Source organism: Vespula vulgaris, chromosome 15 (genome assembly GCF_905475345.1).
Source record: "Vespula vulgaris chromosome 15, iyVesVulg1.1, whole genome shotgun sequence".
NCBI classification, from domain to species: Eukaryota; Metazoa; Arthropoda; class Insecta; order Hymenoptera; family Vespidae; genus Vespula; species Vespula vulgaris.
Window position 1 is genome coordinate 1,706,860 of NC_066600.1, and position 18,380 is coordinate 1,725,239.

The 18,380-nt window shown below is 30.9% G+C and overlaps 3 protein-coding genes across 5 annotated transcripts in view; 1 reads left to right on the plus strand and 2 right to left on the minus strand.

Annotated features, from left to right (window-relative positions):
* Positions 1 to 7,401, minus strand: part of LOC127069291 (voltage-dependent calcium channel gamma-7 subunit) — a 34,585-nt gene extending 27,184 nt beyond the window's left edge. Inside the window, exons 1-2 of one of the 2 annotated variants that reach the window (XM_051006132.1) lie at positions 7,008 to 7,396; positions 4,335 to 5,868 (exon numbers count right to left, since the gene is read on the minus strand). The gene's annotated coding sequence lies outside the window, so the exon portion shown is untranslated. Of the gene's footprint in view, positions 1 to 4,334; positions 5,869 to 7,007 lie in introns of both variants that reach the window. The other variant, XM_051006133.1, reaches the window with a different exon arrangement.
* A 163-nt stretch (positions 7,402 to 7,564) lies between these two features.
* LOC127069293 (uncharacterized) lies at positions 7,565 to 14,777 on the plus strand. 2 transcript variants are annotated; one of them, XM_051006135.1, is made up of 5 exons: positions 7,566 to 7,732; positions 8,996 to 9,080; positions 10,266 to 10,394; positions 10,975 to 11,067; positions 12,915 to 14,777. In XM_051006135.1, the coding sequence occupies exons 2-5, from the start codon at positions 8,999 to 9,001 to the stop codon at positions 13,505 to 13,507; spliced, it is 897 nt and encodes a 298-aa protein (XP_050862092.1). In that variant the 5' UTR covers positions 7,566 to 7,732; positions 8,996 to 8,998; the 3' UTR covers positions 13,508 to 14,777. The 2 variants fall into 2 exon arrangements, with proteins under 2 accessions (XP_050862093.1, XP_050862092.1); XM_051006136.1 differs by lacking the exon at positions 10,975 to 11,067 and having other exon boundaries at positions 7,565 to 7,732.
* A 696-nt stretch (positions 14,778 to 15,473) lies between these two features.
* On the minus strand, positions 15,474 to 18,344 carry LOC127069272 (general transcription and DNA repair factor IIH helicase subunit XPB). Its single transcript, XM_051006073.1, has one exon. The coding sequence runs from the start codon at positions 18,209 to 18,211 to the stop codon at positions 15,815 to 15,817; it is 2,397 nt and encodes a 798-aa protein (XP_050862030.1). The 5' UTR covers positions 18,212 to 18,344; the 3' UTR covers positions 15,474 to 15,814.
* Positions 18,345 to 18,380: the final 36 nt, after the last annotated feature.

The following is an 18,380-nucleotide window of genomic DNA, read 5'->3' on the forward strand; positions in this document are numbered from 1 at the left end:
TTCTTTTTATTAATGTAAAAAGAAAAAAGAAAGACGTCTCTGGTTAGCATATAAATCATAGATACAATACCTGCGAAATTTTTTTTTTTTTTTTTCATGCGATCGTAATGGTGGGTATCCTATTTCGGTTAGGTAACATCATCGCCAATACCAAGAGAATATTATTGGTAAGAATACATCGGATCGTTAACGAGAGAATCTCTTCCTCTGCTTAAGGTACAATATTTTCCCTCTGTAATCTCGCCATTGTAAAAGAAACGTCGAAAGGACTCACAAAAGGGACAATATTCGGTATAATAAGGAAAGAAAGAAAGCAAAAAAGCGAAAGAACGAAAGAAAAAAAAAAGAAAGAAAGAAAAGAAAAGAAAAGGGTAAGCTCGTTACAAGGTACGACAACCGGACTTTTTATTGATGTAAAATACGTAACAAAGCATTACGATTTCGAGCGAATATCAAAGCAATGCATATTATTGTCTAATACAGTTTTTCAAGGGTTATCTTTCGTTTCCTCTTCCTCTTTGTCTTCTCCATCCCTTTATCTTCTTTCCTCGCGACAAAATCAACTAAGGTAAATCCACCCTTCTTCTTCGAGCTGCTCTAACGCTTTTCACGAATGGAATTTCATAGATACAGCCGATAATACCTACATCGTACGATGTTCGGTCTCAAAATTCGATGGCCTTTCTCCGGCGCCTGCCTTTAATTAATCGGATTAGGAGTCGCGTCAGCGAAATTGATTTTTCCCAAAGGAAGCTGAGAGCCCCTCTATTCGCCCAACCGAGATCCATCGAGAAGACCCTTTTACGACAAGACCATCTCAAAGGCTAAAAGCAGACGATGCAACTTTTTTTTTGGTCTTTACGCATATGACATATAAAAGACGCTAAATATATATATATAATATGTGTGTGTATGTGTATCTCAGCTCAAAGATCATACAAGTTTTGTATCGATTCACTAATAAAAGAACACACAAAACTAATATCTTTTGATACAGGTACGTTCAATTAGACCTGTTGTTTCATTCAGGAACTTGATACATATACAATATTTTACCCAATCGAAATAATACATATTTTAAAGACGAGAACGATTTCACGATAATTTATATCGACGGAATATTGTTAAAACAATTTTAGCTTTTAGCGAATATAATTCTGATAAGAAAACTTTTTTATTCTTTATTCTAAAATTCTGAAATATTCTCTTTAGAATAAAATACTGATATAAGTCCTGATATAATAATAATGATAGTTTCTTCTTCGCTAAAAGTCCTTGGTTTTATTTAATAAATGATGACATACCAAACCGATTAAATTCACTATTATTTTCTCTTTGTATGGAAAAAGAATTATAATTCCTCTTCGGAAATAACTCGATGGCCATTCTTTTTCCTTTTTTTTTCTTTTTTTTTTTTTTTTACGTCATTTTCTTCTTCCCACTTGGTCACTTTACGCTTTTTTTTCTTTCTCTTTTTCCTACCTTTTTTAACGGGCCATAGAGAGCGAAAGATAGAAAGAAAGAGAGAGAGAGAACTTGGCCCGATGCCACGTTTTTATTTCGCAGTCGATCGTTTCACGAAATACTTGCACGAGTATTATAATGTCTCTTCTTTTTTGCGCAATTCGCTTCGTTGGTTGATCTGTATGTTTATAAAAAAAAGAAAAAAAAAAGAAAATAACGTCGATTATAATATGTTTCTATTGGAAAAACTAAAATGCGATATTTTACAGTTTTTACATGGTATTATTAAATTATCAATAATCAATTATTATATTTCATTTCGTTATCCTACGATCAAATCAAATTTATATGTAATCGTGCTAGTTCCATAAGCATGCTTTCAAAATGGCTTTCTAACGGACGCTTTTCTTCGAAAAGCGACAGAATGCCGATAATCCGTTATAAATGGTATTAAACATGTACTACCAGAATATACGGATTATACGGATGATTTATGGACAGCGAATCGTATAATACTGAGAGAACAATATATACAATATGAAGTCAAACGATCCTACGTTTGCAAAACGACAAAACTTGAACAAAACTATTCCAAGCAGGAAATCTCGAATTTAGTTTCAGGACTCGAGAATCTTGAATTATTAAGGATCTCGGATTATATTGGATACCATCGAGTATAATACCGTTTTATGGGTAACTTTATTCGCGGGTTTGTTACATTCAAAGTAAATCTTACGTGTCACATGAAAAAAAATCGGGAAAAACAACTTTCGGACGTCCGACGGGCATATCAATATCGAGTGATTAGTTAAAAAAAAAAAAAAAAAAAGAAAGGTAAACAAATAAAATCCAGATTGAAAAATAAAATTTTTCATCGCCAGTCAAACGTGGTTTCAAGCAAATCGATTTCAAGTATATTGATTCTCTGTGCTATTGCTTTGCTCGAGATATAAAAATTTTCATTTGTTTTTTATTAGTTTGAAAGAAATAAAGAAATTAATAAGAGACGTTCCGTTAACGAACCAATTGTAACTCTCGTAACGAAAAATTTTATCTCACGATTCTAATTCATCTTTTCAAGAGAAATCAATCTAGTCCACAACTTATATATCTAACGTATACTAATAGAATATAATTAACTTACGTGATTTATTAATTATTCTATTTTAATAATGAAAAGATGTTACTCGAGAAAAAATCTTTTTTTATCCTTCGTCTTTTAATTTATTTTTGTGCTTCATTATCTCGAAATATTGAAGTTGATACAATTTCGATCTCAACAAAATATTAGCTATATTTAATCCTTTTGATATTTTTTTATTTTCTTCCTTTTCCTCTTCCTCTCTCTCTCTCTCTCTCTCTCTCTCTCTCTCTCTCTCTCTCTCTCTCTCTCTCTCTCTCTCTCTCTATTATTCAATTATATTGTAAATTTAATTATTTCTGGAACTACATGTACCTACCATATATATATATATATATATATATATATATATATATATATATATATATATATATATATATATATATATATACGAATTTACTGATAATATATTTTCACTTATATATTTTATATTAAATTTAATTTCCAACTAAATTATTATCAATAATAATTATATCATTATAATTTATATAATATCATTCTTATGTGTATATATATATATATATATATATATATATATATATATATATAAAACTTAGACTTATGTAACTTTAACAATAACTTATATATATGTTTGTATTGTATTATAAATAAATCTTTTTAGTTTTTATACAAAAAAAAATCAAACAAACAATTAAAATCGAGAAAACTCTTCATTTGAACATGGATTTAACCCTATTAGAAATATACTTGGTTTACCTTTTTCTTATCCGATTCTAGTTGACTGGTATTTTCTTTTTTTTTTTAATTATTAACACCAACATTATGTTAATGTTCTTCCATAATAATTTCTCGTAGAAATTACGTGTACGTGTGATCTTCGTTCTATCTAACATAAGTATCAACGACGATAACTCCGCACGTTTTATAAGTAATATGTACATATCTATGCAAATACATACCATTTACTAAATGGAAAAATGACGAGAATAAAAATATGAGATAATCCTCGAAATTGCTAGAGATAGATAGATTAGACGTCATTCCTAATATTACAAACTTATCTTTCATCTTCCTAACTTCCAACACAAAGGACGAACGAACCTGTTGTCCATGTATCAGACGAGTTTCAATCTCATACAAACCCATACATATAACGTTAATTTTCATTTCCATCTTATTTAGTTTAGAAACACAAGCGACGATCACGCGTATTACCATAATCGAGTTTTCTCTGAAATTTGATAGCTATCTGATTTGTTACTTGTACCTATTACACATTCAACAATATAGTTCAATACTGGTTCACCGATCTATTACATATATCACATTCTAGTATTTCGCAATAAATAAATATTGAGCTATTAACAAGGTTAATTATTTTGTATATCTCTAATGATTTCGTCTATTACGAGAAAATTTAATCGCATTTTGATAAGGTATTAACGAGCAAACGAAGGACTTACAGATACGGGAGGCATCGGATATTACCATAATTTATCGTTATAACAAGCGTATGGAAACGGATTTAATATAAATTAAACATACGTTTTTATAAATTGCCGATAAACGTAAAAAAGGGTTTTTGATGTCGATATAACGTTCGAATTATCGTGACATCATTTAATGATATATCGAATAAAACGTAATTGTAATACGTAAATAATATGATATATATATATAACGTATATAGATAAACGTATAAAGAACAATCTTCAATATTCGTGCACATACATATGTATAAAGAAAAGCTCTCAAAGTTTTTACATACCTGATGCACACCTGGACCATCCACGTTGACAGTCGGCGAAATCAAGATGCCACGTTAACTATTCACCCTTTCTTTCTTTCTTCCTTTCTGCTCTTTCTTCCTCTCCCTTTCTATTTTTCTTTTATACCTCTATTTTACCTCCGATCAGCACCAAGCGTCGTTTCGTTATGAGCACGCAGGTTTCGACAGGATTTGTATTACGTCGTTCTCATATCTCTTCTTAGAAACATGGCAAATAATAAAATATTTAATAACATAAACTCTCTCGGAGAATCCGAAGAAAAAAAAATAGAAGAAAAGGTATCTTCGTCGTTCTCTCGCAACAAGAAAGGAAAACAAAGGAAAAGAGACAGACAGAGAGAGAGACAGAGACAGAGAGAGAGAACAAAGTTGTATATTACGGAGATATAAAGAGCAAGAGAGACGAGAGAGATACGCGACCTTTGAATTCACTTGTATTCTTTAGAGGACAAGAGGAAACAAAATTCGTTATAAGAAGGAAGAGGAGAACGAGGAAGAAGGAGACAAAAATAAAAACACGAGGATAAAGAACGGTGATGACTGATGACGATGTGAAAAAAAGAGATAGAGAGATAAGAGGTAGAGTGAAAATACGGAGAAAAGGACGAGAAGAAGGAGAAAGATGATAATGTAGTTCGTATTCGTCATCCGCGAGAGGAAGTACGCGACTGAGGGGTAAGAAAATTCTACTAAAAGCGGTCGACGCCCGTTGTCGCACCACCGACTACGCGACTACGCAATCGGGGGCGCACTTAGACGCGCGCAGCTAGGCGCGCACCTAGGCGCGCACCTAAGCGCGCAGCTTGTGTACGCCGTGTAATATAGTATAGCATAGTATAGTATCTATAGGCCTACTAGAAAAGGGAACGAAGGGATGGTGATGGTGGAACGAAAGGCTGCTGTATCCTACGAGAGAGAAGCGTCCTCTCTCGCGAGTTTACTTCTACTATAGTTAGCCCAACCTCTCGAGCTTCCGCGTCGTCTCGTAACCTGTCGATGTCGACTCGAACGCATCTTGCGCTACTTTGCGCAATCTCCACATCGAATAGACTACCGTCGAGAGCTTCGTGAGAGATCTCTGTCTATCTGTCTTTCTCTCTCTCTATTTCTCTGTCTACTTCTTTCTCTCTCTCTCTCTCTCTCTCTCTCTCTCTCTCTCTCTCTCTCTCTCTCTATCTATCTATCTATCTTTCTCTGTCTTACTCTTACTCTTTCACTCAGTGTCTCTCTCTCTCTCTCTCTTTGAATCTCTCTTTTTCTCTCTCTTCCTCCTACTTAAAGATACTCCGCCGGCAAGAGGCACGTGCCCATCGAGAGTACTCGACTTTTCTACTCGCACAACGTAAGTACATATACATACTATACCGTGTGCTATCTATTTTTGTACACCCCCTTCCATCCCTTTTCTTTCCATCTTTCTTCCCTTATTCTTTTTTTCTTCGTTCCTTCTTTCTTCTTTTTTTTGTTTTCTTCATTTCTTTATCGTCGAGAAATTTTTTTCAGCGGCTTAATCCTTTAATATATTATAATAATCTTATAATATATAACATAAGATAAGTTGTTTTTATGTTTATTAAAGATTCAATATTACTGTTTCTTTCTGTGTAGAATGTTTAGCACGTTATTATCTCGTTAGTTATTTATTTTAAGCGTATATTTGTTTAATGATTTTTTTTAAAGATAATTGACTTGTAATATCTAATTAATTAAAGAAGATATATCAGGGTATTTATAAAAAAAAAAAAAAAATTAAAAATCATTGTGTTCTATCTCTTACCAATTATGACAAAAAAATATACCAACTTATGACAAAAAGAAAGAAATCGAAAATAAAAATAAAAAATTAAAAATTAAAATTATACGAATGGGACTTGAAAGTTAAACATGGCGTTAAGACATTAATTTACCTCGTCCCCGAACCGAACGATTGAAATTAGGTTTGGAAATTGCATTTGGAACTGTAATAGCAAGAAACTAATTAAATTTATACGGTATATTAATTAGTTGTTTATTTATTTCAATAAAGCGAAATAGCGAACATCGATTTTGCAATCGTGATTTCATTATACAAAACGTAAATTGAAAATAAATAGTTGTTTTAGAAATTCTACAAGTGGAAAATATATACGATAAACACAATTATCGATAAACAAGAGGTTCAACTTCGCAAAATCAAAAATATATTTAAAAAAAAAACAAGCAGAAATGTAATTAGCACAATTAATCTGCAAAGTTAGTCCTGCATAAAAAATTATTAGTCTTTTTTTTCGATCGTATCGAATTTTTTCTCCGAAATCATTTTCTACGAACGACTTTATTGCATGACTAATTAGGCAAACAAAAAATTAATAATACTCGGCAAAAAATTATTGGGCAAAAATTGAGAAGATTCGACGTATTAGAAAGTTATTTATGACGATAATTATCGTGGTACAACTATCACGCAGTGTAACTTATATCATTATCAATTAATTCAATTCATTCTTCAATTTAATCGAATTACGTAAGGCATACGTTAAAAGATCATTATCACAATGATTAAATATTAAATCCAAGCATATATCTTTAATAAGTTTTTCATTCTTGTATTTATATATATAAAAAAAAAAAAGGAAAGAAAGAAAGAAAGATAAAGAACGTTTTTACACTTACATGGCTTGCTGCTTACAAAATTACACGAAAAGCTACTTCATCAATGAACTGATTAATTAATACGCAGTAATAAACTATACACTCTTTTTTTTATCATCTTTCCGATTAAAAACAACGTGCATTGAACGAACTTATTCGCGATATTTGTTATAAAAAATTATCGGTATTAATGATAACTTACTGTACATATTTACATTATTTATACAAAAAACTTTTATGATTAAACTTTGGACTGTAACTGTTCTATACTGAAGATATCGTTATTTATGACGTAGTAGTTGAAATCTTCCTTTTTCATTCGAGGTTATATTCCGATCGTATCCAACTTCCGATTCCTTTCGCTTGACACTATGTCTGTCTCTCTCTTTCTCTCTCTATCTCACTTGCACGCACTCCCAACGATCTCTCCCTTCTTTCCTCCCTATCCCCTCCCTCCCTCTTCCCCCCTCCTTCTCATACCCACTCAATCGTCCCTTCCCTAACCTCTCCCCTCGTCGACTCCCCTCTCTCCTCTCTACTACTTCCACGCACTCCCCCCTTCTTTCTTTCTCTATCTACAGCCACGCACTACTAACGTTCTCTCCCTCTTACTCACACTCATTCCATAATACGTCATTCGCGACAACAAAACTGTTCCGAAATAAACTGCGACTTCAGTACTTCAGTGACCGTGAGAGTGTAAAGTGTTGTGACTACTTGGTTAGAAAGTATCCAGAAAAGAACAGGTAAGATTTGGTTATATTGATCGCATAAGTAAATAAACGTAGTTTTCTCGTATTAAAATATCTCGGCGTAGAATGTCTAGCGGCGATAGAATTTCTACAAATATTTTCTTTCGATAACCATGTTCGCTGGCCGCATTATTGTAACGTGAATCTTCCATAAGGGATTCTTTTGTATGTGCGTGTTTCTCGAGGTCGTTCAGAAAAAAGCACCTCGTGATTCTTCAATGTCACGAACATTTTTCTGATAGACGACGTGAGAAAAAATGAAATTAAAAAGCGTGGTCTGTGAAATAGTGCGAAGAAAGAAAAAAAGAAGTCGTAGAAAAGATGGGACTACGGAGCGAAGAATAAGACGTGAAATAAACTTTTCACAAAGAAAGTGAGGTTAGATTCGATTATGTTGAAAGCGCAGTTACGAAATTTCGAGAATAGTTTTTAGAACGTCTACTTTACAAAATTATACTGCGCCAATCGAAAGTTTTGTAAGGTTAGTTTTATCTATCCTTCTCGTAAACACGAAATCTTCTCGTTACTTCGCGACGGCGCATAACATATTATAGAGAAACATTCTATACGTCGAATATGTTTAATCTTCGAAGAAAGGAGAAAAATGTGTTCTCCTTTTTCTTTTTTTTTTCTTCATTAAAAATCTCGTCTCGTTAAGATTTTAACGATGATATAATATATAAATGCGTATGTGATTATTTCCGAAGAAATTTACAATTTATGATGAAATTTCTTGATTTTCTCAAAATTCCAATATTTACTAGTCATCTACATTTCATTAAAGTAATTCATAGACGCCATGTTTCTTTTAATTAAAGTAGAAACCGAGTTTCTCAGAAAAGGATTTTATATACGCATACATACACACGTATATATACAGCGTATATATATAGCGTATGTATTACTTTTCTCATATAATTTGTAAGGACAAGAAAAAACGTTTATGTAGTTTATCTCAAATTTATCGTAAAAAAAAAAAACAAATCTATATTGTATTAAAAATTATCCCATGGAAATATCATAACTATGAAAAATATAAAAATTCAGAACGACGATCTTTAAACTTTATGTTGTTATAAGCCGAGTGTTTTTAAAAATAGGAAAAGGTCATGTATATACACCGATATAAACATTATGTATGCTTATAAAACATACAAATACATAAACAACATTCTCACTACGATTAAATAACAAACAGTACTTGATATATTTCTTAGTAATAATATATATCATATTTTTTTATTTTTCTTCTTTTAGAAAATGTTTAACGCACGAACTCTCAGTGCCGCATTAACGGCACTATTGGTCATTGTCGTCATACCGGATGTTTCATCATATTCAAGTAAGTATTCATTAAAATCTTATATTTAACGCTTCTGTATATTTCTTCGATGTATTCGTTACCGCGATTGTATTTTCCTTTCCTGCTGATATTGCGAACGACATAATAAAAAGAAAACCACTTTATCAAAGGCATAAAGGTCAACGAGATTATAAAAGCGAAACCAAAGCAAACCGCAGAATGAAGTCGTTAGATACTACTATTCAAGTTCAACTTTCGTTCAATTCAAGAATTGATACAAGCTATAAAAAAAAATAAAGTCTGTTGTACAATTATAACAAGAGAAAAGTAATAAATAAAATAACAAAGGTTATTATTTTAACGATGTCGGCTCATTATTATGCTCTAAATAGTTAATATCTTAGAGGGTCAACATTCAAAAATATATAAAAAGAAACAAAGATTGTTAACTTAACAACGTTGACTCATTACAAAGTTCCAAATTTCTAGTACCTTTAAGATTCAGTATGCGTAGAATATGCATTAAAATAGAGTGCAATCCTATTGCATTGGTATCTGTACAATTTCTTTGTCTCGGTTTCTTTTCGAATTAACGTGAATACTCGTAAGAGATAGAAAATCGAATAGAATCTAACCGCGACCTTCCCTATATTTCTCTTGATAATTGAAAATCAATGGGGTTCTTAAGCAAGGACGCAACCAGGGTTGAAATGGAGTTACAATTATATCAACGGATAGGCGTGGCCAATTTATAGTCTCTCTAAAGATGCACAAAGATCATTATGGTAGTTTTATCCGAATGAATTTACGTACGGTAAATACAAAGGAGAGAAACGCGCGTAATTACAATTACGACCTTGAATCTCTTGATAGTTTATTTTTATTACAAATTGTATTCCCCTTAAAGGCGCTATTATATCGTCATTTGAGATATTTTCAAATGATCGTTTCAATGTACTTGCATATCGATGATTGAATGATCGTTCGACGTATACAATATATGCTTATGATTTATATTCTTTATCAATCGAATTTATTTATTTCGTAAATTATTCTAAATTATTACAATTACGTTAATAACATAGTAGTCACGATATTTTTTGCTATATCTTTTGCACAAAAATGAATGAAGTTGTTTTCATAACTTTTATAAAGAATTTTGTTACTTTCTTTATATCGACTGAATAAATATTTATAACGCAAATATATATTTTTTGATTGCAGAATATGGAAGAAGCTGCAAAGATATTGGATGTAGGAGTGATGAAGTCTGCGTGATGGCCGAGGATCCTTGCACGCAATACTCAAATCAATGTGGTCGTTATCCAACTTGCAAGAAAACGGATAACAGAGGTAAGAAAATAAAATATGTTTAAAATACCATTCAACGTTTTATTATATTTTATTGGTATTATAAAAATTAATTCAATAAAATTAACGTGTACAATAATCTTTTGAAACATATCGAATTTCTTTTTTTACACGTCGCTTTGAAAATTTAAAGTTTGAAATGTAATATATACATATCTACGTAAAAAAGACAGATCTACGAAGTTTGTAATTATAGCCGATAATGATATTATATCTTTCATGAGAATTAATGACACTTGTGCATGATATTACATATGCATGAGATCGTGCGCATGTTTTAACTTTGTTAATGCGATCCTTCTGTCTCTTTCTCTCTATCTCTCTCTCTCTCTTTTTCTCTCCCTCTCTTTATGGAGTATCATTAACCTGGCAACTCATCTCCGTCAAAGTATGACAAACTTCTTTCGACATAATGCTTGCACTACGACCGGATAAATAACAATATATTCATCGATGTTTATCGATAAAGCATGGGGGATCATAAAAAATTAATACTTCTCTGAATGATATTAAATGCTAATGTTACTTGAGAATTATTCCGCTTTATAATATTTCCCAACAGAAACCAGTTGTTCGAGTATCATTTGTAATGAAAATGATTACTGCAGAAGTGAAAACGGCGTACCTAAATGCGTAAGCAAGGTAGCATCAAACGGTGGGTACTAAAATGGCAAAACGATAAGTTTTTTATTTTATTAATATATCATCGAAATCACTAATCGAAAATCACTGAAGCGCATTAATATATGCTGATATATCGCACGATCATTTTAATCCTTTGCAGTTTAAAATATATTGAACGGTGAGATTTCTTGTGAAAATTAAAAAGTTCAAAATAAATAAATGATTATAAAATATGCTTATTAATATTATTCGTTTATTACCTTAATTTATCAAAGGTTATAAATAGATTACTTAAAATGCAAAGGATTTATTTTTAATGCATTTTTTTTCATTTTTTTTTTTTTTTAATTTCATTATCATTGTAAATCTAATTCTTCATTTTAATGACTAAACATTTGTTTAGTGCGTTGACTCATGCTTATTTATGGGGAAGAAAAGCTGAAAATTTCAGACACCTATTTTTAATATTTTTATTATTAATTATGCTCGTGCAGTTCCCTGTTCGCATTTGTAGTATTTTTTTGTAGTAATTTTTTAGGAAAGAAAATAGGTACGATCGAGGTAGTTCACGTAAATGGCATTACGTTAATTATTTCTATACAATTATATGTTCAATTAATGGTTATTTAATTCCGTAGTATATGCTTTTTTTCTTTTTTTAACTATAAATTAATGTAATTTTTTAGATACTGCAATTTTGAAGCTGAAAATCGAATCGAACCAAAATTATTATACTTTTGGTATGTAACGATTTTCGTTGCGAATAGCTTCATTTTTTGTATAAATTTTTAATCAACCCCTCGAGCTCTCCAGACGGTAAAATGAATGGACACATACACATATATATATATTTTAAATTTTTTATGAAACATAAAAATTCAAAAAGGTTTTTGGATATCTTTCCCAAAGATCGTCTGTTATATATTTCAATATATCGAAAGCATGAGGAATTCCCTACGATCGTGCCTAAAAATCGTTCGAAATATTTAATAGAGCTCAAATATTGAAATAATAAAATAGAGCCACTATTTATTCAATTAATATTTCCAAAATTTTTGATCAGTATTTTAAAAGAATAGCTAATATTAATAATAAAATGTCAATACGTAATATAAGCACGATCAATATTATATCGATCAATTCATGACGTAATAATTATTTATACTAACCACAATATTCATATATACTCATTAATTTTACAAGATATTTATTATTAATTAATAAAAATACTGATCAAATAAACAAAAATGATAAAATAGGGAACGTGTAAAGAACAAACAAATTAGTGGTATTGCACTTTTTCTCAACAATATTTAAACCTTGCATGTATATGCATTTTCCTTGATATATTCCATTTTAACTCATAAATATCCTTTTAGCTGATCCGTTTAACCCTTCGAGCAGTACGAACGTACATTTACGTTTTGAATTATGCACCGATGTAGTACTGCCGTTAATTTACGTCTAGTCTTAATATTTTAACACATCTACTCATTTATATATACTTGCTGTATATAGTTCAATAGCACTACGAAAGCTCATTGCTCAAAGGATTAAAACGTCATAACGTGGTTTGTTAATAATTAAGAGTAGTATAGTTTGCACCAAAGCACGAATAAAATTGTAGTTACTATTTTTGGAGAGCTTTCCAAGTACCAGAAGTAAATTTGAAAAATGTTCCCTCCCTCCTTTTTTCTTCTTAACATTACCACATAAAAATCAATTTATTTCGAATAATTCGAGAATGTAAAAGAGGCGTGTTTTACGTTGGGTGTTATTTAAAAGCGATATATTATTAAGTTGAAATTTACTACAGGTACTTAGAAAATATCCCGTATAGAAGCGAGAAAAACGAACGAAAAAAAGAGTAATTTTCAGGATTCGAATCGGCTGGTGTCGATATTGTGAATGGTCAACACGTCAGCAGTAGCGACAGTAATAAACATACGAATACCAACACGAATCCGTATGCTAACGCAAATGCACCACCAGCGCCCGTTGATCCTGTACCCGGGGGAAATGGTTATCATCAAGTAAACTCTGGTACCAATCTAGGTTACCCTTCTTATCCAAGCAATGTAGGCTCTTCGAATAACAACAATGGTTATCCACCATATCCGTCAACGAATCGGGGAAATAACCCACAAACTGATAACCTTGGTTATCCGCCGTATCCAACTATGAACAGGATGCCGCAACCTGGTCAAGGATATCCTGGTCAAGGTTATCCCCCATATCCAGGACAATCTGGATATCCGCAAACAGGCTATCCGCAACAACAGTATCCGAACGGTCAACGATATCCAGTAGGACAATATCCTGGTTATCAGAATTATCCGAATCAGAACCATCGTGGATATGCCTACAATTCGAATTCTGTATATCGTAAAAATGGTAGCGTCGGACAGTCTGCATCTTTAACGACCATTTGCTTCATTAGCTTAGCCTTGATATTTGTCAATTGGTCGTGATTATAAAAGATATTTACTTATTTTTTTTTTTTCTTATTATTAAACGGTGCATTGCTATCCTCTATCCAAAAATAAATTCATATAACGTTCTAAGCGTATTTTATAAAACATATTTATACGCGAAAATCATTTCGCATGAATTTTGAACGGATTTATTTCCTTTTAATATTTCTAATAAATTATGAAGTTTGATTAAGAGCGAAATAGTTTTCAAAGTTTCTACATAAATGCAACATGTACCTGACTACGTATGATTATTTTTATCTTAGAAATTTGCTGTACAGTTTAATTTATATACCATGACAATTTCAATGTGCAACTTTTACAAATGTAGTCGTAATGTCTACCGTCCAATTGCTTTATTAAATGATTGCTGACTATGCAATGCACGGTGCCTTCGTTGTGACTCACATATTTATATGTATATGTATACGTTCATACGAAAACTATTTATATGTATATACGTAGATCATCAATACTCGTTTACATATAATGGTTGGTAAATTACATTCAATATATATATATATATATATATATATATATATATATATATATATATATGTATGTATGTATGTATGTATGTATGTATGTATGTATATACACACATATACATATACATATACATATAATAAAATGTACTCTAATAATAATTAAAATAATATTCTTGTAGCAATTGTTAATATTTAGTAATAATGAATCTATTTTTAATGATATTTATTATGATTATTCTATACAAAGCACATGTGTCTTTTAAATAATTCTTTAAAGACGTGTATAAAAATGAAGTATTAATATAACAAATTTTATCTGCTTTGCTTATAATTTCATCTTGTATATTGCTGCATTTCTCTACATTTTAAAATTATTATATATTATATATAATTCTTTATTCTAATATTAATTTAACTTATATAATTTATGATAGCATACACATAAATAAAGAACAAATTTAGAATTGCCCAATATCGATCTTAAATAAGATGTATTCATCTGAATTGGATAAATCCTTGATTTGACCTGAACAAAACATTAACACCATCCTTGTGAATGTAAACAACATAAAACAGGGTATATTTACTTTATATTACATCAACAGCATGCAGTTTTAACTAACTGTAACCAAACAATTATTTTTTAATTTAACATAAAAATATCAATTGTTTTTAAAGATTTTCTAGAAAGCAGTTAATTATTTTTGACTTGATAGTTAACTATATTATTTTTGACATGTTTTAACATAACAATAAATTTGTTGATTATCGATCTACAATTTGACAGTATCATATCCAATACCACCAACACCACCACCAAGAGCATATGGACCTGGAAGATCATCCGGACGTTCTGGATCCAGAAATACTATCGGTGATAATTCTATCTGGAATCGATTGTTTGGAGATGATCGTAATCGTGGATCTAATGGCCGTCCGACTGGCAGATCTAATTCTCAACGCACAAGAGATGATTATTATAATACTCATGCTTCCACTGATAATCATGGCAATAGAATTTGGACCTTCTCTGGTTAAGATATAATTCCTCAACTAAAACAATTTCTTCTTTCTTACATTCTTATATTGTTTTTTTCAGTTATAGAAGAGCATATTATTTTCTCTATAAATATTGCTCTAATTTCTTTCGCTTTATCAGGAACATGCAATATATATTATACATACATACATATATATATATATATATATATATATATATATATATATATATCTTATTTTAAATGCAATCATATTTACTTAATATATTATTCATAAATAGTACCAACAAAAATTAAGTATATCCATTAAGTACCTATAATGAAAAATAAAAACTTTTCATTCCTATATACTATTTTTAAATATTATTATACACAATTTTTTCTGTTACCTTAAAACTTACTTTTCTTTAACTGTAACAAAATTTCATAAAAGGAATTATCTTTTAAATTTTATTTATATATAAATACTCGATTCAGAATGATTATCTATAATAATTTATTTGATTTACAACATTTTACACGTGTAATTCACATAAAACTATAAATTAATTATAATATACTAAAGTACAGTATAAAGAGGAACTTTTAGTATGTATGAAAAATATAGTCTATTAATCTTACATCTTTTAAAAGTTACATTTGATTTATTTGAAACTATGCATGTAGATTGTAAAATCCTAAATGATATAATACAACATGCTTCATAATTTTTATTTACCTTTTTTCCCTAACAATTCCTAGAATTCACAAATATATGATATTATTATGCAATTATAATATCAGTACACAATAAAAATACTAAATTCTACTATAAGCTCTTAAGTTCTGAATTTTTTAAATAGCGGATGTTTATTAGCTGTTGAAGAACTTGGGGCTTTTTTATATTCATAATAAACGGCATCATCTGCTCCTGATAGTGATGTCATATTTCCTGCTTTCGTTGTAACTGATCGTATACCTTCCCCAGGTATTCTTTCTTCATCTGCATCCATATCGCTGGCTGTAAGGACTTGTTGCAACAACTGACCTTGTTCTTCTCGTACGCTATACATTAAATCTGGCTCATCGTCCATACCTGCCAACTTAGTAATGACTTTATAAGCATAGCCTTGATTAACAAGAAATCTTTGACGTTTTCTTGAATAATTCATTTCCATAGTATCTTGTGATACTAATGTATAAAAGAAGGCATTATATTCTTCTGCAATTGCGCCTTTTTTAGCTCTTAATATACGGCCCAATCGTTGAGCTTCTTGACGTCGGGAACCGCCATGTGAAGAAATCTGGATTAGTACATTTGCTTCTGGTAAGTCGAAAGAAGTATCAGCTACTTTACTAACAAATATTGTATTTACTTTTGTATTAAATTTAAAATTTTGCAGTATCTGTATACGTTCGTTTTGACTAGTTGGTCCATAAATATAGGGTTTATTCATTTTAATAGCATAATGTTTTAATGCAAATACATTGTCTGAGAAGACAATTGTTTTATCACCACGTCTTTCGTGGTATCTAATCAAATATTGACAACTTCTAAACTTATTTGGATTCATTACGTACAATAACAGTTTCCTATTTGTTTTACATCCAAGATATTCCCTATAAAACTCAGGGGTCATAGGGCACCATACTTCAGCACATTGCACTCTGGCAATGAATCCCCGTTTTTGTAGTTCTAACCAATTGGCTTCATATAATTTTGGGCCAATTAAAAAATTGAGATCTGCAATTTTATCATCTTCTCGCAATAATGTAGCTGTTAATCCTAATTTACAATGAGATTGTACGATTGTTAACACTCTTCTGAACATCTTGGCAGGAATTGTATGTACTTCATCTAAAACCATAATTCCCCATTCCTGTTCTTGAAGCCATCGCATAGTTTGCTCAGCTTCCCAAGAACGTTTTTGTGTATGTGTTATCATAGAATATGTAGTGATTAAAATGCCACAACCCATAGGCTTATCTTTTGCTTCACTAGTAAATCGACAAATCATAGAATCATCAGCAGTAGACCACATCTTAAATTGCTGCTTCCATTGTTCTACAGATACTCCAGAATTACAAAGTACCAAAGCACGCTTTCGTACTGTACAACAAGCTGTTACACCAACTAAACTTTTTCCTGCACCACATGGCAGTACTATCACACCTGATCTAGCACGTCCATTGCCAAACATTTTACGTAAACTTTTTTCTTGATAAGGCCTTAAAACTGCAGATGGTTTTAAATCAATATTTATATCAGGATTTACATTGTCATTGCGGAAATCATATTCTGCTAATAATGGATATTCCAACTCTATACATCTTTTTTGTATAACTTCAATTTTTTCTTGATTAACTTCAAAACTGACAGTTTTTAATTCTTGTTCTTCTTCTTCATCTTCATCTTCTTTATCAATTTTTTCATAAAATGTAGTTATATCTTCTGGAATAGCAGCCGTTTCTGATGGTGTTTGATCAACTTTAGTTTCTGGAGCAGCTTGTTTAGCAGTAACTGCTTGAGCACTTGGTAATGGTTTTGCACCAAATCTTATATTCTTTGCTTTGTTTTGAATATTTGTTGTGACTTCATCCTTTTCTAAATCATCTATATTTTTTCTTAATCTACATTGCTGTATAACAGGATCCTTCAGAAGTGTTTGTAATACTTCTGGAAATGGAGATTCCACAAAATATTTATTACGTTTTAGTACAAGCTTTACTTTGCCATACGATAATGTACATAACTTTATAAATTCTATAATACCATTAGGTATACTAGTTTTACTCAATCTTTTTAAATATTCTATTATATCATGAGTTTGAAGACCTACACTAACAGCAGCATACAACGAATATGCCGTTAATTTATATTCGTGAATATGTTCTGGTCGACAAACAGGTTCTGATATTGCTATCAAAAAGTCGTGGGCATGTTTATATACCGGTGAAAATGATTCAAGAAAAATATGTCCATTTGGTGCTACCCATAATGGTCTAGATTCACAGTCAGATTTTAGCGTCATTTGTGAACGATAATCTTTTGCACCGAATTCATCTTCTAATACAGCTTCATCTTGTTTTTCTATATCAGTTTTGGCAGCGTCTGGAATACCCTCTGTTTCTACAACATCAGTAGAATCATCATCCATGCATTCTTCATGGTCTTCTTTTCTTTTTTTCCATTTGCCTCTGTCATTATCTTTTTTAAAACGTTTTGGTGGTGCCATTCTTTAAAAAATCCAAATTCCAATAGACACCAACAAGAACCAAACAGAACTGACCTCACTAACTGATGTGCAATAAATCTATCGAGTCAAATCAGAATTTAAAAAGGCTGTTTTACAGATAAACATTGAAGACACTAGCGCCTTCATATAGTGAGTTGCTTATACTGCC